The sequence below is a fragment of the Ovis aries genome, chromosome 11 (genome assembly GCF_016772045.2).
Source record: "Ovis aries strain OAR_USU_Benz2616 breed Rambouillet chromosome 11, ARS-UI_Ramb_v3.0, whole genome shotgun sequence".
NCBI classification, from domain to species: Eukaryota; Metazoa; Chordata; class Mammalia; order Artiodactyla; family Bovidae; genus Ovis; species Ovis aries.
The window spans coordinates 13,093,418-13,117,913 of record NC_056064.1 but is presented as its reverse complement, the minus strand read 5'-3'; the positions used below and the strand labels follow the sequence as shown (position 1 = coordinate 13,117,913).

Genomic DNA, 24,496 nt, shown 5'->3' with positions numbered 1-24,496 from the left:
AGTTAGATGGATGGGGTTGGATGATCTGTATTTTTTAAAGTGATCATTTTGAAGGGAGTGAAGTGAGGGAAATCTATTTTTGTTGATTGATCTTTTAAGTTACTGGAGACACACTGAAAATTAAACATTTTCCTGACAGTCAAGCCTAAGAGGTAACTTACCAAGAGGAGAAAAACAGATCAGGATGTACCAGGGTCCAATTACTGTGAGACAGAGAGACCATCCTCCTCCCCACCTCTGCCCCACCCCAAGCCCACCAGATGCTCACCTTAATGCTAAACTGTGATGCAGATTGCATTTCGGACTCACTTCATTTGGAGCCCAGCCTCTTGGCGCTGTGTCCTCGGTCCCTGGACACCTAGTCAAGGATAACATGGGATCCCTGGGCACAAAAATCTGTCACTTGGTTTTGACATTTTAAAACAATACCAAAACCTGACTCTGTAAAAACAGTGACTAGTCATTAACTACAGATGCCTGGAGTCAATATTCCTTTAATTCCATAGCTCTAAAGATGCGGGCACAGGACCCGGGAGATGGTCAGCCTCACACGTGAGCACATACACATTACTTATGCAAGACCGTCTCATTGCATACTGACCACAGCAGGCCAATAAATCCCCCTTATGGGGATTTAATTTTCAGCTTTTGACCTTTGGATGAAAAACAAGTGAATCATTTCCTCCTGCTGGATTTACACCAGAGCTGATCTTAATAAAGTGATTTAGGAATGGTGAGAACGGAAAAGGACTCTGGAAGAATCTTTATGGGTGAAAAGAGGAAACAAGAAAGAAGTCAGAGATTGCTGTTGAGCAACAACAGACAAATACCTCCTCCGGGGCACAGCTGGGGCGGGTGCGCGGGGCGGGTGTGCCTGCTCCTCAGAGCCATAGTCAATTGCTGAACATTACCCACCTCAGAGCAGCCTCTGCCCCGGGATTATTCCTTCTGTGAAGTTGTTTTTTTCCAAATCCTGGGTTCATTTTATTTATTTTTTAGAATGTTTGACTGTACCCTGAGGCATGTGGGACTGAAGTTCCCTCACCAGGGATTGAACCCACGACCCCTGCATTGGAAGGCTGAGTCTTAACCACTGGACCCCTGGGGAAGTCCCCCGTCTGTGAAGTTTTATATTGTGAGAGAAGGCCACTGGGCTGGGGAAACAAAGAGCCTGTCGCCCTGCAGGAGCTTCAATCACGCACTTGCTGCTGAAGGAATCACGTGTGGCTGCGGCAACAGTAAAAATACTCTTTATTTGTGGCGGTTCAAGGCCGTGGGGTGGGGAGTGGGGGCACAGCCTTTGTTTCTGGAAGCACCACGGTGGGGAGAGGCTTCCTGGCCCGCCTCAGGCTGCGTTCTGGACCGCATATATTCCCAGGATTACAGCCCATGGCTTCCTCCACCCTCCACAGGGACGGGGTGTGCAGCGACCCCGCCTCAGGCCTTGAGCTGGAAAGATGGGCGCCGTCAGACCCCATGGCCGTCATCACGGGGGTTGAGTTGGCCAAAAAGGGATCGATACAGCTCTGTCCTGGAAGACAAACGAAACAAACTGGTTAATGCGTTGGTTTAACTTTTCAAGGTTAGAAAAGAACCAAGAAGCTGGGAAACACCCCAATCTGAGTCTTCAATTGAAAACACAGTTGCGTAATTAAAAATGCATCCCACAGCTCTTCTTCACAAACACAGAGGAGGGGAAGAACCTGGAATCAGCCAAACAGTAGAATATGTAAATAGTCCGGCATGGCTGGATACCCTGTCTCCAGGGAACCAGTTTTCTATAAGTTTGCCCTTTACAGACAGGCTCTTCAAGTAAGAAAACAAGATTGAATATTTTAATAGGATGTATGAGACTGCCACACGAGGAAGATTCAATCAGACATGGGATGTAGGGGATATAATTTAGTTTTCATACATTTTCCTGGACTTGGCAGTACTTGAAAAACAATGAAAATGACCCAGCAACAAGATTCCAATTACCAGCACGCGTGCAGCTGCTCAGGCACAGGGGCTCTTCCCCGAACCCCGCCCTTCCACCATCCTCCATCGAATAGGTAATTTGATTGGCTAATTTATTTCTAAATTTGGGTTTGACGTTAAAAAAAAAAAAAAAAAACACCCTAACATGCCAGGGTTTTGGGTCCCTGAAAATGAATAAATGACTTGCACCTGTGTTTCTGCCTCCCAGCAGGGGTGATCAAGGACCCCCGGACCCCAGCAGCCCAGAACTCTTCCCTGGGTGGAGGGCCAGGTCTCCCTGGGAGATGCAAGGAGCCACGAGCCTCCAGGCGGGTCACACCACAGGGAGGCAGGGACCAAACCTCTACCCTCGGGGAAGGAAGGCAGGCACGGGGCAGAGGTCACAGACCAGTGAGTGAAGGAGCTGGGGAGAAAGCTTTGCCCACTCTGTTGTCAAAAGCCACAGCCTGCCATCCTTGACAGGCTGGCTGACAGAAGTGCTCTTATTACCTGAGAGTCATCATCAGCAAATCTAATTTTCAAAACGAAGAGCAAAAAACCTCCCCATGCTTCAGACAGCTATTACTGGTCCAGCCACATTTCAACACAGAATCTTACGAGTCTGTCTGAATTCACCCTGCTACAGTTTTGGGTACCAACAGTGAAAGTGTTAGTCGCTCAGTTGGTCCGACTCTTCGTGACCCCATGAACTGCAGCCCATCAGGCTCCTCTGTCCATGGAATTTTCCAGGCAAGAATGCCGGAGCGGGTAGCCGTCCCCTTCTCCAGGAGATCTTCCTGACCTGGAGATTGAACCCAAGCCTCCTGCCTTGCAGGCGGATTCTTTCCCATCAGAGCCACCTGGGAAGCCCAACAGAGGTACTCTAATTAGAGACCCCAGCAACAGGAATAGCATATTGAAACTCTGAAAACAGGGAAGAATCTTAAGGAAGGAACCACCGAAGCAATGAATGTAAAGTAACCTTGTCATGCTGGGGACCACGGGGCAGGCGGGGAAAGTGACCAGAACACAGTGGGTCTCCCCTATCATTATAGGAACGTTACGGCAAGAACCTGCCAGTACCCTCAGCCGACCAGGGTACCCCTGGGCCGACGACAGAGGCTGCGGTCCGCCTGGAACCACAGGGTCTCTTCGTCCCTGAGCAATACACAGCTGCCTGGCTCGGCCCCGGACGCCCTGGACAGCCCTGGACGTAAAGGGGAAGGCAGCTTCAGACCACATGCAAATGACAAGCAGGCAGCCTCCTTCCAGAGGCAGTGGCTTCTAAATCACCGGCTCCATCACAAAGAAGACAGCCCTGCCCAGCCCAGGCATGACTTGCTCACGCGATGGCCTGCCTACCTGCCAATAAGTGCAAGTCTCTGCAGCCATTTCTGCAAAGAAATTAAACGGTGTTAAGGGGAGGGTCACCATGACAAAGAGGACGGTGTGGCTTTGAGGCTGTGGAGCCCTTCACAATCACCCCTTCTAGCTTCGCCCACGCCAGACCCATCATTACCACTGAGCAAATGATTCCTCTCCGCACCGCGACATCAGCGAACCACTGGGGCCACGCGGCAGTCACTGCCCGCAGCAGGGTTCACGTGTCAGGAGCGGAGAGGGAGATGCTGAAACCCATGTTTTGATAGAACATCATTTCACACTCAGATGGGCAAGGCTGACAAACATATGCAGCTGTTCATGGCAAAGCAACCTGGATGGCAGAGTGGTCTGGACTCTTGAAGTGTATTTTACAGCAAAGAGAGAAAAAATACAAATCAGGGATTATTCCCACCTGAGAATCCCCAAGCAATTTCAATTCCAAGTCTTCTTCACCCACAACCACCAATCAGGGACCGTTTTCACCCTCAAAGTATCTCAGACGTCCCCGCTCATCCAGGCTCCGTCATTTCAGATCCTACCATCTCTCACCAAGGTGGCGGCGACAGCCTCCTCGGCGACTTTTCTGTTCCCATCTCCTACCCATTGTAGAGACAGACAAAGCTCACCCTCCTGGAGTCCAAGAGCATGGCCAGGATGAAGCCCCCCAAACTCCAGCTGCTCAGCTCGGCTCCCGGCCCTCTTCTCTGCGGAGGCCCTGCCCGGGGCGGAGGTGGGAAGCACACCGCCATGAGGGTGGGGTCTGTGGTCTGGTCCTCAGCCTCTCTGCACAGCCCCTACACAACCTTCCAAAATCCCGCAGCCCCTGTGCATATTTTAAAATTGATATATAAAATTTTTCTCGATAAATGTAATAGGCACAAAGGATATAATTATCAGAAAATTGTGCATATTAACTTTTAAAATAAAACTCTTGCATCCCGTTTGTAATACGCCCCATGGAACCTAAGTGCCATACTGATCTGATATCCCTCACAGCTCATTTAAACAAGTAAACAAACTCGTTAACCTGGAAATTTTACAGCATCTTTTTCTTCTCAAACTTGGATTTCCATCTGATTTTTCCCTAAAGGTTTATGTCTTAATATAATTGATTTATGCTTGAAAGTCTTTTATTGATTACTCTATGATACTTTTTGGCCACAAAAATAAGTATGCAAATTGATGCACTTTTCGAAATTTAAAAAGTTGAAACAAAAATATTTTAATTCCTTGGGACCATAAAGCTCTAAGTTAATTTTGAAAAATTTTACTTCTGGACGGTGTTATCACTGTAATTATTACTAGGATACAACTGATATATACGAAAACAATATAATAAAGTTTGGTATAATTTTGGTAAATTTTTAATATGTGTAAAATGTTACTGGAAGTTATCTCTTAATGATATGGATGAAGCTTCCCCCTCCGTTCCCACCAGGGATGAATATTATTTATCGCTGGAATGAAAGCAGGTTCAGCAGCGACCCTATCCTACTTTTTAGCTTTTGTAGCCATCAGTGATGGGAAACCTTGCCGTGCAAACAAGCAGATGTGGGAAGGGGAGAGTTCTGTCATAGCAGTGACAGTCCTCTCGATTCCTTCTGAATTAATCGCCCTTTCCCCCCAGTCTCAGAGTGATCTCCCACCAAAAGTTAGTTTTAATGATCTATCAGCTGACAACTCAATTAGGTTCTCCTGCAGCTCTGCTGAGAATAAAGAGCTGGGAGCCACCTGACCGTCAGGGCTCTGTTACCTGGTCCTGGGTCACGGCCGGTCGTGATCCCTGCCCTGATATGTTGACTGGTCCTTTTGTGAGGTTCCCCCACTCTGGGGCAAGGAGGGGCTTCGTGTCCAGTGAAGACAACTGTGAAAAGGAAGGGAGGAGGGGAACCTGCAACTCCGCTTGGCCAGGACCGCTGCAGGAAAGAGCCGGAAACTGATTCCTGCCAAGTCCCTGCATCTCCTTTCCCAGGGGAAGATCTCTGTGTGGCCCGGGGGGAAGACTGAGGTGGGGGGTGGGGGTGGATACTGAACGGTGCCCCCAACCAGGCGGGTGCTCAACCCAGGGCTCGGGGGAGGGAAAGGCATCTGGAAGGAAACAGGACACACCCAGGTCCCCTCCCAGAGCCAGGAAAGCAAAACTAAAACCAGAACTGGGTAAGGAAAAGCCACGATGGGACAGAGGGCCAGCCGGCTTTCTGCTGCACAGAGCGCTCCCCTTCTCTCTCCCCGCCCCGACCCCAGCATCTTTCCTAACCGGGATTTAGCCAGGCAGAGAAGCTAAACTATCAATCCTTCAGGTTAACCTTGTCTCCATCCGATTCTCCCGGGTAAGCGTGTAGTTTAATACTTGAGGTCCCCTTAAGGCTATGCATAATGAAGTTGGGTTTTTTTTCCTTAATACATAATTCCTGCTCCTTACCACATTAAGAGTCCAGATTTGAATCACTGAGCTGAAATGCCTTCCCCCCTTTGCTACCCCACCCCCCACTCTCGGCCTCAATGGCCAGTGGGAATGTCCACTGTAGGAAATGTATTAATGGGGGTATCATGCTGGAGAATAACCCACAGAGTAATTAACAGGACTTGGACCTAAGGTAGAAGGTCGATAGCAGGGGCTCTTCCTTGAATTAAAATTTAACTTACCCTTTATTGCAACCTACAAAAGCAAGTAATGAGCACTAACATTTTTATTTCTTTTAAACTGTCATTTAGGCTGTAGAGGGGATAATTACCTATCTCTAGTGTAGTAAGGTTTTATAACCCTTAGTGAGGCATTTTCTAATTTAATATTTTTACTATATTATCATAAAACCTGTTTCTGGAAAAAAATGATCATGGATTAGCAGCCATTTTCCATAAAGACAGAACATGTGTGTGTGTGTGTGTGTGTGTGTGTGTGTGTACTAGGGTCCAGCTTATTTATTATGTGAGGTGAAGAGACTTAAGTGTGCCCAGTGTGTGTGTGTGTGTGTGTGTGTGTGTGTGTGTGTGTGTACTAGGGTCCAGCTTATTTATTATGTGAGGTGAAGAGACTTAAGTGTGCCCAGTCAAGCTGGTTGTGAGATGCTATCACTTGAGTGGCGGGCACGGCTCAAAGGGGCCCTAAAGGAAACGGGGGTGGACGTGTGTCAAGGTGCAGTCCAGCCGCACGCGCTTCTCACCGACTGCAACACAGCCCAGGACAAAGGCACACCTGAGCCCACAGAGATCTGTGCGGGGGTGCAGTCAATGAGGTCAGGAGTTTGCAGCACTTGGGACCAAAGGAGCTGCACCGGCCACGCCCCAGACACCCCGATTCTCCTCTTCCGGCCCAGACACCTCCAAGCGACACCCACCGGGCCCTGTGGCCCTAAACGCAGGCAGAGGAGAAAGCAGCCAGGGCACCACTCCCTAAAGAAACCTGCACAGCCTCCAAAAGTGCCTCCTGGTCTCTGAGCAAGTACGACATGCTGGGACTCCAGCCATCCTTCCAAAGGTGCCAGCGGAGACAACCACTGCTTTCCTGATTAAAACTGTACACAGAATTTGCCCCTGATTAATCTGAGATTGCTCATCAGTTGCTTCACTGTGGGGGAGGTGGGGGATTCCTCCCTAAATATGCAAGGTGCAGCCCACGAGGGCCCGTCCTCCCCAGTAACCCCACCTCGGCCCTGCACACCCGAAGGGCCTGTGCCGCGTGCTTCTGTGGGACTCCACGTCTTAAGACATACACTTGCGAATCCAAGGATGATGAAATGCACAAAGGGAAAGTGAGACTAAGGCGCTGATCACAATAGCGCTCACGTCCAGCAGAACCTTGATTAAACCCAATCGTTGTGTCAGGACAGACACGGCCGGAGCAGAAACTCACACTGACCACCGTGGTGGCTGACGGCAGATGCACTTTTAATAATTACTGGTGATGTTACTGATGCATTTTTTTTTGTGTTTCAAAAACATTTTACTTGTTAGTGTTGTGGAAGCTTATAAACCTGTATCAGGTGAGGATGGGTCCTTGGTTTCAGAGTGTAACACACAGGTATAACAGAGTCACAAAATACATGTGAATGCTTATTTGTTAGGTTTTCGCAGGATTATCAAAATAGGAATGACACGGCAGAAGCTAAGTTGGGAAGGTGATCATATGGAGTCACTCTGTTGGGACAACCCACTCCATTTGGAGATGTGGAAACACTGTTCCTCTGGCTGGGCCCCCCTCTGCCACTGTGGGACCCCCACCCATAGCCCGGCCGTCTAGAGCCGCAGGGACAGCTCTTCCCTGGGGCAGCATTTCAACTACTGCTGTCTCCTAACTATGTCTGGTCTTTTCCAGGTGGAAAGAAACACTCCATCCCGCTATGCCAAAGCTGGGGTTCTCCTGCCGGCCTGGCAGAACCCCTCTGAACCCTCCAGTGGCCCAACAGTCAGCGTCTGCACCCTCTGAGCCCACCTTGCGGGTTTGGACGGTCCAACAGGCCCAGGCATGCAGGGTAGGCTCTATCGTCACCTCTGTCTTCAGCACGTCCTTTCCTGCCCTCACGGAGCTTCCAGTCTCTCTGTTCTGTCTGCAGGCAGGCCCAGGACATTCCACATGCCAACTGGGAAAAGCTGTCTTGCCAATGATAACTTGGCACCAAACCAAGGGGTCCTCCTAACCCAGCTGCTAGGGTCTGCTCCCCAAACTCTGCAAACAAGAGGGCACCTTCTCGCATCTTTCATTCCTCCTGCTCCCTCTCACCCAAATCCATCCTACTCTATATCAGACAGTTTACAGGTGACAGAAAGATGTCTGGGAACTGGTTCTGTGGCCTAAGAGGGGGAACGGTGTGGATCCAGACAGCAGGTGGCTGCCCCAGGCCCCAGGGGCCATGTGCACACACACCGGTGGGACCAGGGGTGGGGGGCTGTGTGCACACAATGGTGGGATGGGGGTGGGGGGCCGTGTGCATACAGTGGTGGGGCTGGGGCTGGGGGGCCGTGTGCACACACAGAGGTGGGATGGGGGTGAGGGGCCGTGTGCACACACAGAGGTGGGATGGGGGTGGGGGGCCGTGTGCACACAGTGGTGGGGCCGGGGCTGGGGGGCCGTGTGCACACAGTGTTGGGATGGGGGTGGAGGGCCGTGTGCACACAGAGGTGGGATGGGGGTGGGGGGCCGTGTGCACACAGTGGTGGGGGCCGGGGCAGGGGGGCCGTGTGCATACAGTGGTGGGGCCGGGGCTGGGGGGCCGTGTGCACACACAGAGGTGGGATGGGGTGGGGGGCCGTGTGCACACAGTGGTGGGGCCGGGGCTGGGGGGCCGTGTGCACACACAGAGGTGGGATGGGGTGGGGGGCCGTGTGCACACAGTGGTGGGGCCGGGGCTGGGGGGCCGTGTGCACACAGAGGTGGGATGGGGGTGGTGGGCCATGTGCACACAGTGCTGGGGCCAGGGGTGGGGCCTGTGTGTACACACAGTGTGGGGGCCGGGGCTGGGGGGGCTGTGTGCACACAGTGGTGGGACCGGGGGTGGGGCCGAGCCCCCGGCCGAGACTGTCTGTCAGGAAGCCTGGACAGTGAGGAAGGCAGTGCCAGTGAAGGCACAGAAGTGCATCTTGTAAGGAGGGAGTGCCACTCACGGTGATGCAAAAAGATCAAGAGCGGAGAAAACTCAGTTCCTGGGTAAAGCCAATAGGTCAGCACCTAACTCCCTCCCTCTCCTCCCAACATCCCCAGCAACAAAGAGTGGCTTCTCCCCTGAAATGCCAGCACAACTGCATGCCAAAAACCATACACAGAAAGCCAAGAAAGGTGAAAAGAGGAAAAAGCAATGTTCTCTTATCGAGAGCTGTTTGTTCACAGGGACAAGTGAGCAGAGTAACAGTAACTCAGAGAACGCCCTTACCTACCACTGATCGCCTACATCTGGACAAAGCTCCCTTCAGAGCCAGGCTGAACTCTCCGTAAGCTACGGGACAGCTCACCGCAGTCGCCCAGATCTGCCACAAGGTGGCAGCGCACGACGCACTTAGTGGACCAGGCAACTGGCGGCTCTGGCAAACGGGCTATAAATTACCCACCACCTCTGCTCTCCTCACCATCCTCCCCAGTGCTTGAAGGAGACTCTGTGAGGTCTGTTCCAATTCGCTCCTTTGGTCAGGTCAGAACCAGGTCCTTCAAACCTCTGCAAATGCTTTTAGCCCCACAGCTTTAAATTACGGATGGTGACATGTGACCTCTGGCCTGTCTCCTAAAGATCAGACTTGAGATTTATAAATGTTCAAAGACGCAGGTTCAGGCCCCAGACAAAGGAACTGAAGGAGGAAGGATGGGTGAGAGGATGCGAGGGGTGAGTCTGCGGAGCTTTCCCCCGACCCGCATTCCCTCCTTGTTCCCATGTCAGTTACAAATTCACGCCCCTTAAACAAGGAAGCAAAACACTTGAAACTTCCATCATCCTACCACCAGTTTCAAGTCTTTCAAATTCTATTAAAGAAAAATAATTTACCTTGGTGGGGCTTGCAAAAAAGAGGAGGTGGGGCCACGGGGTGAGGAGGGACCTCTCAACAAAAGGGATGTCGCCTCCTCTCCTGTGCGTTAATATTCCATATTCCTGGGATGATTTCCACTTTCACAGTTTGACTGTTTTATAACAGATTTGATGCGAAAGAAGACAAATGGCCTCACAGAGGAAGGACGACAAATCATCTCACTGCTTTTAGTGGGGTTTTCTCTTTATTTTTATTTATTTTTATTCTGTGGCTGGGCTGGGAAGCTCTCTGCCTTGCTGGAGATGTTTAATATTAACGTCAGGCCGCCACGATCCTGGCAATAGAGTTGGCCGGTGTTGTGTTTACGGCTTTGTGACTGCTGGCTTCAGGAAGATGAAGCTCCTTGTTCAAACAGCAGCCCCTCTAACAGTTCCTGTTAAAAGCCACGGGATGCTTCACTGCTTAGACGTGAATCACCTCCTCCAGCCACACGGAAGGGGAGGCTGACACTGAGTTACATTTGTATCCCTATCAAGACCGCTGCCCAACGACCCAGGGCCTGGGTGGGGGGCGGTGTGTGATCCTTCTCTCAGCTACTCCAAGGGGGTCAAAACACACAGGAATCAGCGAAAATGTCTGTGGTCAACCCGGAGTTTCAGCAAGGCATTCCATTACTGCTGGTGCTAAGTTGAAGGACTGACTTGACCAAAAAAAACCCAGTCCTGATCCGAACATAAAAGCAGAGACTTTTTTTTATCCGAACATAAAAGCAGCTCGGGATGCCGAGCCACGGGTTCAGCTCAGCCTGCAGGACACGAAGGTACCGCAGGGTCCTGGGGGCAGGAGCCGCCCACCTGCCCCAGTCCCCGCACACTCCGCCCTGGGGGAAACCCTCCATGTCTGTTCCTGCTCTGCCCTCATCCTTTCTCTCCACCCCCACCGCCCTTCCCTGGGTTCTGTTCTCGGCCCTCCTCCCTTTCCCTGGTAAACCATCCACACTCCAGCCCCAGCGATCTCCTGGGTGTGAAGGAAGCACTGTGCCCAAGAACCCGACTGCAGACCTCACCAGGCTCTGCGAGGCTGTTCTGCCCCCTAAATTACCTTTGTTAAATGGCACACAGTATCATTACATGTGGAATCTAAAAATACCATACAAAGGGGCCTTTTTACAAAACAGAAATAGACCCACCAACGTAGAAAACAAACTTACCATTACCAAAGGGGAAACAGGTGGAAGGAGAAGTTAGGAGTTTGGGATTAACAGATACACACCATTATATATAAAACAGATAAACGGCAAGGACCTACTGTGTAGCACAGGGAACTATATTCAATATCTTATAATAACCTATAGTGGAAATGAATATGAAAAAGAGATATATGTGTCTATTTATGTATATACAGACATGCACACACACACATATCTGAATCACTTTGCTGTATACCTGAAACACTGCAAATCAACTATACTTCAAAAAATTTAAAAAAAACCACCTTTGTCATAACAGTCATGTCCCACACTTAACTGTTTAATGGCAAGAAGCTACAAAATTATAGGGATCAATACCACATTTTCTGATTTTTAATAAAATCTACAAGATTCCTGTCTCAGCTCTCTACAAGATCCCTACCTTAAGGGTCTTGTTTGGACAGTTTATTTACATTAAATGACACAATGCAAACTGATGCCCTCCACCTGTCAATCTTGTTTGGTTTTTAATGTCTTCCTTCAAAGAACTTGCTTCTCTCTTCTGTGTATCAAGGGAGAAATTTGGAAAAATGGTTTCTCCCCGCCACCTGCCAGGGAAACCTTCCCCAGGGGGAGTGCCCAGGGGTCCGGAGCTTCTAGGTATCTACCCTGGGGCCGCCTCCCCACTCAAGTGCCTCGGTTCACCAGCCAGTCACTGAAGTCAGCAGTCTGATGACCTCAGCCAGTTACAGGACTGGCTTTTAAAAGCCTGACTGCTCCGTGCAAAATGAGTAGTTTGCGTTTCTGCCCCTGGAAACTGGGGAGTCTGCTGTGTTGCATGGCTGTGCCTCCCCTGCAGGATGGAGAGGTGGACAGGGAGGCCGAGCGCTGCCAAGTGCGTGCAGGAGAAAATGTGTATTGATTTCTTCTTTCTTATAAAGGAGCACAAAGCAGTGCGGAACAATTGGTCCTCTTTGCTGCATTTCACATTCCACACCAGACAAAGGGCCCAACCCCCACCAGCCTCCGAGAGGCAGAGAGAAGAACCTTGCGGGGCAGCTACTGGGTGTCAGAGGCCACCAGGGTGTTGCGGTCCATCGCCGCGGCGGGAGGGGGGGTGGCGGGAGGACATGCCAAACACCCTGGGCTGCAAATGCCTCCCCTGCCTCCAGCCAGTAATCTCCCTCTCCCGCCTGATGTTTCCTCATCTATATTGGAGAGGAAAGAGCCTTCAGTCTTATTTACCTTTTAAGTGGAGGTGCCCAGAGGGTAAAAGAGTTAATGTTTATAAAGTGTTCTGCTCCCCAGAGGGAGACAATGGATAAAACACAAGGTGTGGTTATGGCTCATTCAAGACCTCATTTCCAGGGTAGTTAGTAATAGCTTCCCATTACAGATGCCTGCTCCCTAGCACCTGGAACTCAAAGTACACTCAGGCGATGCCCTTTATCTAAAAATCCTTTTTTTGGCTTGACACTTAAAACCAACAGTAAAAATAACAAAAGGAAACCAGGGACTATTATGCTTTGTTAATGCACATACAGGAGCCATTCTAGAGCTGTTTTCTTCTTAAACCAAAATCCTGAGAGTAGTAAAAAAAAAACACAACAAACTGTCCTACAATGAGAATTGATCAACCTGTCCATACACTCCGTGTTTCCATGGTAACTAGTAATTTGTAGAAGGGCCACCAGAAACCACACCCAGTATGGCTATCACAACCAAGATGGGCAGGAGAAGACCTTCATACGACACACGTCTGTGGTGTAGACTTGTGAACTTTTCCCAGGGCTCAGCCCAAGTAAACCGACTTCCAAAACTCTCGAGGTAAAGAATGAAGTCCCAGGGCTGGACTCTGTATTTCTGGGTTTTTCCGGCTTGGCCACCAGCAAAGAACCAACCATGGAGCTGGCCCTTGGGCGGGGCAACACTCTCGTGTGGAGAGAAAGCCTGCAGAGGATCAGCCCGCGCTGCTGGTGAACTGGCCGGGCACGGAGTGCTAGGGGAACAGGGTGAAGTGATGACGGTCCCCGACGCTTGACCGGGCCTTCTCTAGAGGCTCCGAGTTGGAGAAGCTGCCTACCAGTGCAGGGGACGCGAGTTCGATCCTTGGTCTAGGAAGACTCCACGTGCCACGGAGCGGAGCAGCTATGCCCGCGCGCCACAACCGCCGAGTCTGTGCTCCAGGGCCCGGGAGCTGCAACGACCGAGCCTGCGCACTGCACAGGCAGCGCGCTCATCCGGAGCCCACGCTCCGCGGCGAGAGGAGCCACCGCAACCAGGAGCCCGTGTACCACAGCTAGAGAGCAGCCCCGCTCCCCTCAACTAGAGAAAAGCCTGAGTAGCAGCAAGAGCCAGCACAGTCATTAAAAAAAAGATGCTTGACTCAAAGATCTCTCAACGTGACGACGGTGTGAACGCAATGTGCGTTTGGTAGAAGCTGCACTTCGAAGTTTGAACTGTAACCTCTCTCCTCCCGGGCTGGGACGTGGGACAGACCCCCTCGCGATGGTGACAATGGACAAACGGCACACACCACCCTGTGCCCAGATAGCCCTTGTGCTGCTCACCTGCAGTACAGCATTCCATCAATGACACAATCGACATGCCACTTTACCATGAAATAGGCCTTTGCCTTGGATGACTCTGCCTAACTGCAGGCTAATGGAAGTGTCCCGGGCATGTCTAAGGTGGGCGACGATCAGCCATGATGTCAGCAGGTTAGGCGTATTAACTGTATTTTCAACTTATGATATTTTCAACCTATGATGGGTTTATTGGGTCAATGAAGATCTTTATATTAGAGTTAAGAGTTAGATAATGTGGAGCCGTCTTAGTAAAAGAGGGAAGAAATTTTGTTCATCCATCTTACAGGACTGTTTTCAAAAATAATCTTACCAGCAAATTACTTACAAGCAATAGACTCATAAGCTGGAAGGCCTTTCAAGGCATTTCAGACAGGAGGCCTATAGCTAATGCTTCTCAGGTGTATAAAAAAATAGGTATGTCTGCCTTGGGGGCAAAGGAACAATGACATATAAAGGTACATGTATAAAAACATACATTTTGTTTAACTATCTATTTGTACAGGTATCATTAAAACAGTCCTTTCAGAAACAAAAAGTGACCAAGACTATTTCATTCTCTAATGAGGACTTACTTCCCTGGTGGTCCAGTGGTTAAGAACCTGCTCGCCAATGCAGGGACCCCTGCATTGGACCCCTGCATTGGTCCCCAGGTTCAATCCCTGGTCCAGGAAGATTTCACACTCTGCGGAGCAACTACGCCCACGTGCCACAACTACTGAGCTCACACTTTGGAGCCAAAGCTCCACAACAAGAGAAGCCACCACACAAGAAGCCTGCACATCACAACTACAGAAAGTCTGAGTGTAGGAACAAAGACCCAGCATAGCTAAAAATAAATGATATATTAAAGAATAAATAAATGTTTTTTAAAAAAGAATCTAATGAGCAAGAAGGACTATTTTCACTTTATAAAGCAGGAAACTAAGGCTGAGCACCAAAGAACTGATGCTTTCGAACTGTGGTGCTGGAGAAGACTCCTGAGAGTCTCTTGGACTGAAAAGTGATCAAACCAGTCTACCCTAAAGGAGATCAACCCTGAATATTCATTGGAAGGACTGATGCTAGCAGTCTGGCCACCTGATGTGAACAGCTGACTCACTGGAAAAGATCCTGATGCTGGGAAAGATTGAGCGCGGGAGGAGAGGGGATGACAGAGGACGAGATGGCTGGATGGCATCATCGACTCAACCGACAAGAGTCTGAGCAAGCTCCAGAAGACGGTGAAGGACAGGGAAGCCTGGGTGTGCTGCAGCCCATGGGGTCACAAAGAGTCAGGCACGACTGAACAACAGCAGGAGCCCAAAGAGAAGGCTCCTTCAAGGCCACACTGTGACCCTGCCTGAGAGCTGGCGCAGAGCAGGTGGTCAAGAATCTGGAGTCAGCTTTCTAGCTGAGGGAAGGCTGAAATCAACTGGGAAAAGACTTGACTTGTTTTACAAAAAGAACTTGTGCTACAGAAATGCTATACAGTAACTATGTGAAAACTGAAAGTCGCTCAGTCGTGTCTGACTCTTTGCGACCCCATGGAGTATACAGTCCATGGAATTCTCCAGGCAAGGATACTGGAGTGGGTAGCCTTTCCCTTCTCCACGGGATTTCCCCAACCCAGGGACTGAACCCAGGTCTCCTGCATTGCAGGTGGATTATTTACCAGCTGAGCCATAGGGGAAGCCCAAGAATACTGGAGTGGGTATCCTTTCTCCGGTGGATCTTCCTGACCCAGGAATTGAACCGGGGTCCCCTACACTGCAAGCGGATTCTTTACCTACTGTGCTATCAGGGAAGCCCATATAGTAAGTAAAGCAGCATTCAACTGGAATCAAAATATATTAACCCAAATGTAAGAGCATAAAACCTTGATAATACCAAACTTGGGATGATAGTAAACTTACGCATACAATTTTGACTTATAAATTAAGCATTCTTAGCAAGAAAAAAAAAAACACTCTAATAAATGTTTTTGTGAAGTACATTAAATACTGTTAGAAACAAATAAAATAGGGGTCTGAGGACAGAAGAGTCCCTAGTCAGTGGGTGGTGGAGAATCAGGAAAGTCCCTCTGGAAAGGTTGGTGTGGACCAAGGACCACAGGCCCTGCAGCAGGAAAGGACAGAGGCGGGACAGGGGAGGTGGGGAGGGAGGGTGTCCTGGGACCTCGGGGGCCAGCAGGACAGCACCAGAGGGTGCACACCGAACCAGGTGACAAGGAGAGAAAGGAGGCAGGGCAAAGTCACCACAGGCCTTGGCGGCAGGTTCAGATGTTATTTGGTAGGCCACCAGGAATGGCATGTCCTAAGTGACATTTTAGGAAGGTGTAATCTGGCAAGGACACACACAAATAATTAGACCAAACTGTGGTTAAGAGGCTGTTGGTGTCATAGTGAAAGTGAAACACTAGGAAGTGGGAAAAAAAAAAAATTCTGGGCTCACAAAGCAGCAGTAGGGGTGGAGTGTAGAGACCACTCGACAATATATGACAATAAAGTTCCGAGCAGATGAAAAGTAAGAAAAGAAATCAGACAAAAATAACAGAGAAATACCAGCTAACAGCTGATCCTGAAATCCAGGAAGGAAGGCCTAAGCAAGTGTGTGTGAGCTTAGTCGCTTTAGCTGTGTCCTGACTCTTCGCAACCCTACGGGCTGTAGCCCAGCAGGCTACTCTTGCCCATGGAATTTCCCAGGCAAGAATACTGGAAGTGAAGTGAAATGAAGTTGCTCAGTCATGTTAGACGCCTTGCGACTCCATGGGCTGTAGCCTACCAGGCTCCTCGGTCCATGAGATTTTAAAGGCAAGAGAACTGGAGTGGGTTGCTATTTCCTTCTCCAGGGGATCTTCCTGAACCAGGGATCAAACCCACATCTCCTGCATTGCAGGCAGGTTCTTCACTACTGAGCCACCTGAGAAGCCCATGCCAAGGCATAAAAGCAATGAAAAACACCACAAAGAACTTAAGTTTTGGATCACATAAAAAATTTATATATTACCTATAAAAGTCATTAATACCAACAGGTAACCAAAAAGGGAGAAATCTACAAAAACAGGAAATATGGTATATAATCATCACATACAGAAGTCATACAAACTGCAGAGAAAAATTAAACCCAAAGAAAAAGAATGGACAAAGGATTAAAAACAGAAATATAAATGATTACTAAACATACATACTCTTCAAGATTATTATTAAATGAGAAAATAAACATTAGACACTTAGCCCAGTGCCTAGTACCATGCAGGGCCTCAGTAAAGTGTCACTGCAATGAACTCTCATATCAGCAAAGGTAAATGACATAAACCTCAGGAGGTGGGGACTGGGGATAGAAATTAGTACAACCCATTATGAACCATTAGAAAATATGGATGAATCATTTTATTATACACCAGAAAACTGAAAACAAACTCTACTTCAACTAAAAAAATTTTAAATGTTTATGCCTTTGGTCCAGAAATTACCCTGCTACTCTTCAGAAGCTATTCTAAAGATACAAGCAAACCTTAGAACATGGGTTTCTATATCAATATGCTCACCGCAGCATTACCCTAAAGAGAAATAAAAACAATCAGAAATACCCTAATTGTCCAAGAACAAATACTCCACAATAGAATATTATAAGGTTATTTAAGATGCCTTTAAAAAAAATATGCCATTAAAATGTTTATAATAGTTAACTGGGAAAAGGGATTCAGGGACTTCCCCGGCAGCTCCACTCTCCCAACGCAGGGGACCTGGGTTCAATCCCTGGTCAGGAAACTAGATCCCACAGGCTACAACCAAGACCTGGCATACCCAAATAAATAAAATTTTTAAAAAAGAAGGGATTCAAACATACAAATAGGTCTTTATAAAATATATACACAAAAAGTTCTGCAAGATAATGAAAGTATAAATACTATTACTATACTGATGTATTAACTAATATCAATAATTGAGTATTAATAATATTATTTCCCAGTGGCAGATAACATGAATTTTCCTTTGTCCTTTCTATATGTTCCAAATTTTCTTCTATAAGCATGTCTTGTTTTTATTATAGGGGAAAAATACAGTCTCTGAGGAAAGTAGGTGACAGGCCCCTGAAACCAGATGAAGGAGAGCTGTCACAGTGAAAGGACTGAATACACTGGACCAGGTTCCAAAGCCAGTTATGAGGCTTAGGGTCTTTGCAATCAAAGAAAAGGGTGACCATAAGAATAGGCCTAGAAATTCAGCGATTTACACCACAATGTGAATGGCTTGACAGGCAAAATCTTCCCATACAGAAAGCATCTTTAGGGACTTCCCTGGTGGTCCAGAGGTTAAGAATTCACCTGCCAAAGCAGGGGACTTAGGTTCAATTCCTGGCCAGGCACTAAGATCCCACATGCTGCAGGGTAACTAAGCCCACACGCCACGCCCACTGAAGCCCTCGCGCCTGCAGCCTGTGCTGTAGTTACAGAAGTCACAGCTTCTGCAGCTAGAGAAAGTACCGCATGAGAAGCCCGCACACTGCAGCGAAGAGCAGCCCTGCTCACCGCAGAGAGAGAGCCCACACACAGCAAGAAGACCCAGCGCGCCATAAATAAATACATAATTTTTTTTTAAAAAAAGCATCTTTACTATGACAGAAAGAAAAAGTCGTTTTACTCTGAACCGGTTTTTAAGCAAGAGAAAGGCTCTGAGTACGTGTGCTGGTGGTGGGGTTGGCGAGAAGCAAGCTGCCCTTCAGCACACCACTCCCACATATTTCTAAAAGCTTGCTGATGTCTCAGGAACAGGGGCAGGGGTCAGGAGCCACACTCCCAGATGCAGACACCAGTTCTGCTCGGAACTTGGCTATCATGGGCAAATTACTTAATTGCTCTATGCCTCAGTATTCTTATCACAGAATGTAGATAATGTCAACCACTTCAGTGGTTTCTTATAAGGACTGGATGGAACTATATGTGAAGAGCTTAGTAAGTGTCTGAGATACAGTAAACATTCAATAAGTGGAATATGAGGGAGCTCCCTGGTGGCCTAGTGGTTAGGAATCTGGACTTTCATTGCCAGGGCCCAGGTTCAATCCCTGGTCGGGGAACTAAGATCTTGGAAGCTGCGAGGCTTGACCAAAAATAATAGTAATAATAAGTGGAATATGAAGTTATTCTATGTCATTTCACTGCCAACCAGAAACAAGGTGGCAGACTCAGGGTGGATAAATCAGAGCAAAGGATGAACACACTTAAAAACTGAGATGATGTGCATCCTGGCAACCCAAACTGCTCAGGTGGCTCAGTGACTGCCGTGGGAAATGTACTCATAGTAGTTATGGATGACTCACCTAAATTCAGGTGAAAACCATTAGCTGCTGCCTGCCCTCCTGCATGTTACTTCATTGTGTCTAACACACCATCTATACGATATCACATTTCATGAGATGATAATAATAGAATATAAAAACTTAAAAATAATAGTTCCTTAAGAGAAACATTTACACTCACTTTAATGCATGTGAAACATCTCTTTGGGAAGAAAACAATAACAATCACAGTCTTTTGAAGAAATGGTGGGAATCTGCCTGCAGAAATGAGAACTATAGTCAAGAAGTCCTGTTTTGAGCAAACATTTAATCTGCTCAGCATATACAATCTCCTTCTAGAAAATGTGCTTTTCTCCCTCTTTAGAACCTGCTTGCAACCAGGGCTTCCATTAGAGACTGCAAATTCTCTAGAACTGTGTGAAGACTGAACAGTAGCAATTCGGGAGATACAGAAGAAACAAGAGCAGTGCCTTTTTTTGCAGCCGTTTTTAAAACTCTGGCCCAAGTGTCAGGTTTGAACTTGAGAATTTCCCTTCTGTCCTTTCTGGAGGTGGAAAGCCTCAGGCCCCCTTGCTCCAGGCTGGACGCCGTCTTTAATGATGATATATGAGAGTCCTTGCCCCTTGGCCCTACTAGGGGGCGTCAAACATGGGATGCTGCCCACCCGAGTATCAACAAGTGAATTATAAACTGTGTCAATCCGAGTTAATGCAAAGCTGTAATCCTCTTTAACAAGAGATCAAATCACTGCCATGAGTTATGTTCATTCGTAATCTGATAAGGAAGAGAGGGAGCCTCTAATAAAAGAGTAATGGGAGCTTTTAATGATGCTGGGGAGAGGCAGGGCCCGTGCAAGCGTTCCCGCTGATTAGATCAGTGTTGCATGTATTTGTGCGGGCTTGTTTCACCTGTCAGAACAACCTGTGTCTTTTTAGGAGATAAGCCTCAGAGAAAACATCTGTATCTTAACCATTCTTGCTGGCAAGATTTTCAGCAACGAAAAGTCCTCTGTGGAGGGTATTTCTGGGGATATTAGACAATGTGCTCTCAAATGCTGAGCTAACTTCATTGAAATATTTCACCATTATTCAGCGCATTATGTCTAATAAAAAGTGTGTATGGGGGGGTACAGTAGGTAATGGGGAATCAAAAATGGTCTAAGTAACTTCTGGGTTACCAGTTAGGGCGACAAGAATGCCATGGGTACGATATGCCCACACTCAGGGTGCAGACCCACACACAAAAATGGCGCAAGAAGATAAATTGCCTGCACAAATTCTATTATACAGAGGCACCTCAAGAACAACGTGGCAGTGATGTTGACAAAGCACTTTACAAGGCTGGATCACATTTGTACGTTTCTAAAACTTCAGATGTAAAACAATAATGTATTTGGTGCTTAGTGGTTATCATTAAAGGATTCTCTCCTTGTTCTTTTTAAAGCCAGGAGCTTTCTGGAAGGAGTGGGGAAAAGTAGTTTTTGCCTGGAAAGGAGAGAAAGGGGGCCAAAATAAAAGTTCTTGCTGTTCCTATTGAGAATTTAAGTTCTTTGCAAAGGGATGGAGTACCTACAAAATGTTAAGATTGCTATCATTTTTGTAACAAGAAAAAAAGCTTCTCAGGAAAATCCAAGAACCTAACCCTCTTCATGGGCAGTACCAAAACAGGATTTAGCTTGCTGTCTCTGAAGCTGCCGTTAAATGCAAGGGAAACACCAGCTTTCTTAGGGATACACGAAGTTGACTGCTGCTGCTTGGCCTGCTTCTGTGCTGGCAAGAAAACCCACAGCGACAGAGCAAGCAGTTCCCATGAGCCCCCTTCCCAGAGCCGGGGCCGGGGCCAGCTCGGAGGAACACATCATGACCTGCCTCAGAGTCTGACTCAGAATTTACTTCTCCTACTTGTTACACCAGCATTTTACTATCTGACCTCCATCAACATGGCAAGTGAAGAACAAACTTCTTTAAAAGTCTGCCTTGGGGAACTTCCCTGGTGGCTCAGTGGTAAAGAATCTGCCCGCCAATGCAGGAAACATGGGTTAATCCCTGGTCCAGGAAAATCCTACATGCCACAGAGCAACTAAGCCTGTAGGCCCCAACTACTGATTGCGCTGTAGAGCCCAGGAGCCGCAGCTACCGAACCCCTGTGCTACAACCCCTGAAACCTGCGGGCCCCAGAAAAGGGGGGCTCGATGAGAAGCCCACACTGCAATTAGAGTAGCCCCGTTGTCCGCTACTGGAGTTGGGGGAAAGCACCTGAGCACAGCCAAAAATAAATAAATAGAAGCCTGCCTCGGGGGTTTCCCTGCAGGTCCAGTGGCTAAGACTCCATGCTCCTGATGGAGGGGGCCTGGGTTCAACCTGTAGGCAGGAAAATGGTCTCACACACCGCAACTAAGAGTCTGCATGCCTCAGCTGGAAGAGTCCAGATCCTGCGTCCCATAACTAACACTCAGTGAAGCCAAAATAAATAAAAAATGTATATAAGAAAAAAGTCTGACTTGCAGGGTCTTTCAAAAATACAAAAACGCAGATGATTATTTCTGCAACTGACAAATTCTTCATTTCGTTAGAACCATAGTAAAAGGCCACCTGAATTCTCGCTGTGCCCTCCCTCCCTCTGGTCTAACAGCACTCCAGGGCTTGCCACTGTGTAGTGTAAGCTGGTTCTAAAATATCCTTGATAAGCTTGGTGAGCGCGGAATAACTTCAACAGTCAGTGAGGTGGACAGCAATCCTGTAAATCATGCAAGTAACATACCGGCCTGTTCCCGAGGTGGCGACACTACATTTAGAGGAATTCTCTGCCATCAAGGTGACAAGGCCTTTGTCCTCCTCAGCCCATGTATTAACTCCGCTGCTTCAGGATCACATGCTGCTTTGCCCTCCTCACAAAGGTGAGTGTGAAGGGCACACGGGAGCAGCACTGCCCCATGCCAAGAGCACCCGAGGGCCCAGCAACGCCAGCGATCGTTTTTAGACCTGTGGTCACCTCCTCGCTTGCATGCAGACATGTGACACGGGGGCAAAGTGGGCTTTCTCTTCTTTCCTCTCAGTACCAGGAGCGCTCATCAGGCCTGCAATAGAAACCCCCTGCATCCCTCCTAATGGGGTGGTATGAAGTGTCAGTGGTTACCTGAGACTTTCACTAACAAAGGAAACCCGAGCGTGTGTAAAGTCATGTGACTCAGTATGCAAGGTTTACCTAGATGATGCCCCCAAACAGAATTCTGGTAATACAGGAGCAAACTGGGCTACTCCACACCTTAAAAGAGTTTTAAGTAGATTGCTTGAAGAGTAAATCACCTAGCATGAGAAAAGAATACGTATCAGCAGAAATTACCTAAATAGATAACACTACACAGACTGCACCACAGGCAAAATAAAATGAAGATGCCGCTCACTACCTTTGTAAAGATCCTTTTACTCATAGTAATTCTTCCTTCACTAAGAATATTCTAATACCCTGTGTTAAAGCTCTCTGCGTTCTTTCCCTTAATGAGAGCTATGCTCTGGTCTCAATTCAGTTCAGTTCCACCAAGGGCAAATTTTTTGAGCTCAGAGTGGACAAATGACATGGAGGATTCAAGGCCAAGTAACAGCGCTTGGATTCTCTCCTTCTCCTCTCTTCATTAACACTGGGTACTAATCTAACTCAGGCAAATGTGTGAGGCGATAAACTGGATCCAAGAAACAACTAAAGAAGAGAAGGGCCTCTCTCTCCAGATCTGGGTGTGGTAGGAACCACAGGTAGAGCAGCCTCTACCAATAGGGCCAGAAAACTTGTTATGGGCTTCCCTCATGGCTCAGTGGTCAAGAATCCACATACCAGTGCGGAAGACAAGGGTGTGATCCCTGGTCCAGGAAGACCCCAAACACAACACAGCAACGAAGGCCATGTGCCACGACTACTGAGCCCATGCTCCAGGGCCTGGGAGCCACAGCTACTGGGTCTCATTCTCATGGCAGGAAGCTAAAGCAAAACAGAAGCATGGAAAATAAAACGTCTCCCTTTGCCCATTCCTCATCTGAGTTCTTTCCCCACAGGTATTTTAAATATTATCAATGTAAGTTCTGTAACATATATATTCACATATTTGTAAGTATTTAGCTGCTTAATTTAAATTTTTAAAACATAAATGGAGATTACAAAAACCTCTTTTTTTCCTAGTTAACAAAATAATCTGGAGTTACTTCCATAACAGCATATTTTTAAAGGCATCACTCTTTTTTTGATCACACATGTCTATTTACTCAAAAGTAGGATTATAATACAGTACTTTGTAGTTTACTTATTACACTAAACATTATGTTAATACATACAGCTCCACTGACTCCTTTATTAACTGCTTATAACTTCACTGAATTCTTTTCTGTGATTCATTTTAACTACTCCCCTATTGATGGTCATTTAGATTTTTAAATTTTTTTCTCCATTTAAACAATGCTGCAGTAAAGACTTTATACAAAAATATTTGCCAACTTGCTATTTTCTTAGGTTAATTGCTAGAAGTGGATTTTTCTGGGTCAACAGATATATTTACATTTAAAATTTTTTAAAGCGTTGCCAAATACCCCTCCAGAATGATTTTGCCAATCATGTTCTTAACAATAGTATACGAAAGTGTCTGCTTCCTCACACCATCAACATGGGGGATTATCAATCTTCTAATGCTTTCCAATTTAATAAGAAAAAATGAAATGTCATTATTATAATTTGCATCTTTTGATTAATAAGATTGACAATCTATTTTTTGGCCATTTGTAATTTTTCTTTTATAATTTCTACGTTTGAATGTTGACATGCTTCACCCACTATTCTTATTGGGATATTCTTAAGAGATCTGCAAAAACTCTTTACACAGCATTATTACATGGTAAAGTCATGTTACACTGAACTATTTCTTTACAATTTTTTCATATACTTATAACTTTGTTTTTGATATCTTTTTTAATTGACTCACGTAGTCAAATCTACCAATACCTTTCTCTGTGGCTTCTGGCCTTGGGGTCGTGCTTACAAAGCCTTTCTCTACCTCAAAATCATTAAATCTTCTCTGTTCATACATGTGCACTAAGAATGACATGTCTGTAACTCTGTTGTACTCTACCATAGATACAATTGTAAAAATGGGCTGGATTTTCCCAGAGGCTTACCTTCAACAAATCTAGATACCATTAAAAAAAAAAAAGGCATATCTGTAACTTAGCAAAGCCAAAATTATTCACCTAGAGGAATGCAGTATGCACTGATACTGAAAAGAAAGGTTCCCATTTCTCAGCGTTTTGTGGTATATACAAAGTGGGAAACCAAATAGTACCGTACTAGATTATTTCCATTTATGGAATTATCTAAACAAAAACAAAATAGGCCTTCCTCCTAAGAGAAAGTAACACTACGGGCTGGCTCTGGGAGACTTGATATTCAAAGCAGAAAGAGCGAATGGTCACTTATTTGGCCTATGGTTAGCCTGGCCTATCCAGACCACGCAACATGAGCATGAGCCTGTGTGCCAGCCTCAGTGTCCTCAGGAGCCACGCAGAGGGCGTATGCTGGGTTCTCCAGCTCTGAGACCTCTATTTAATGCCTTGCCACACACACAGTGGCTAAACCAGCTGAGAACAATGCTGATAATTAGCAATGTCCA

At 47.2% G+C, this 24,496-nt stretch overlaps 1 protein-coding gene across 4 annotated transcripts in view; it reads right to left on the bottom strand.

The window, feature by feature from the left end:
• Positions 1-1,234: 1,234 nt before the first annotated feature.
• The window catches only part of AATF (apoptosis antagonizing transcription factor), a 114,125-nt gene continuing 90,863 nt past the window's right edge, over positions 1,235-24,496 (bottom strand). Inside the window, exons 13-15 of one of the 4 annotated variants that reach the window (XM_042255362.1) lie at positions 22,678-22,821; positions 22,054-22,154; positions 1,235-1,531 (exon numbers count right to left, since the gene is read on the bottom strand). In XM_042255362.1, coding sequence (XP_042111296.1) covers positions 1,468-1,531; positions 22,054-22,154; positions 22,678-22,821 — 309 coding nt within the window. In that variant the 3' untranslated portion in view covers positions 1,235-1,467. Of the gene's footprint in view, positions 1,532-22,053; positions 22,155-22,677; positions 22,822-24,496 lie in introns of those variants that run through there. The other 3 variants (XM_042255363.1, XM_027975312.2, XM_042255364.2) reach the window with 3 other exon arrangements.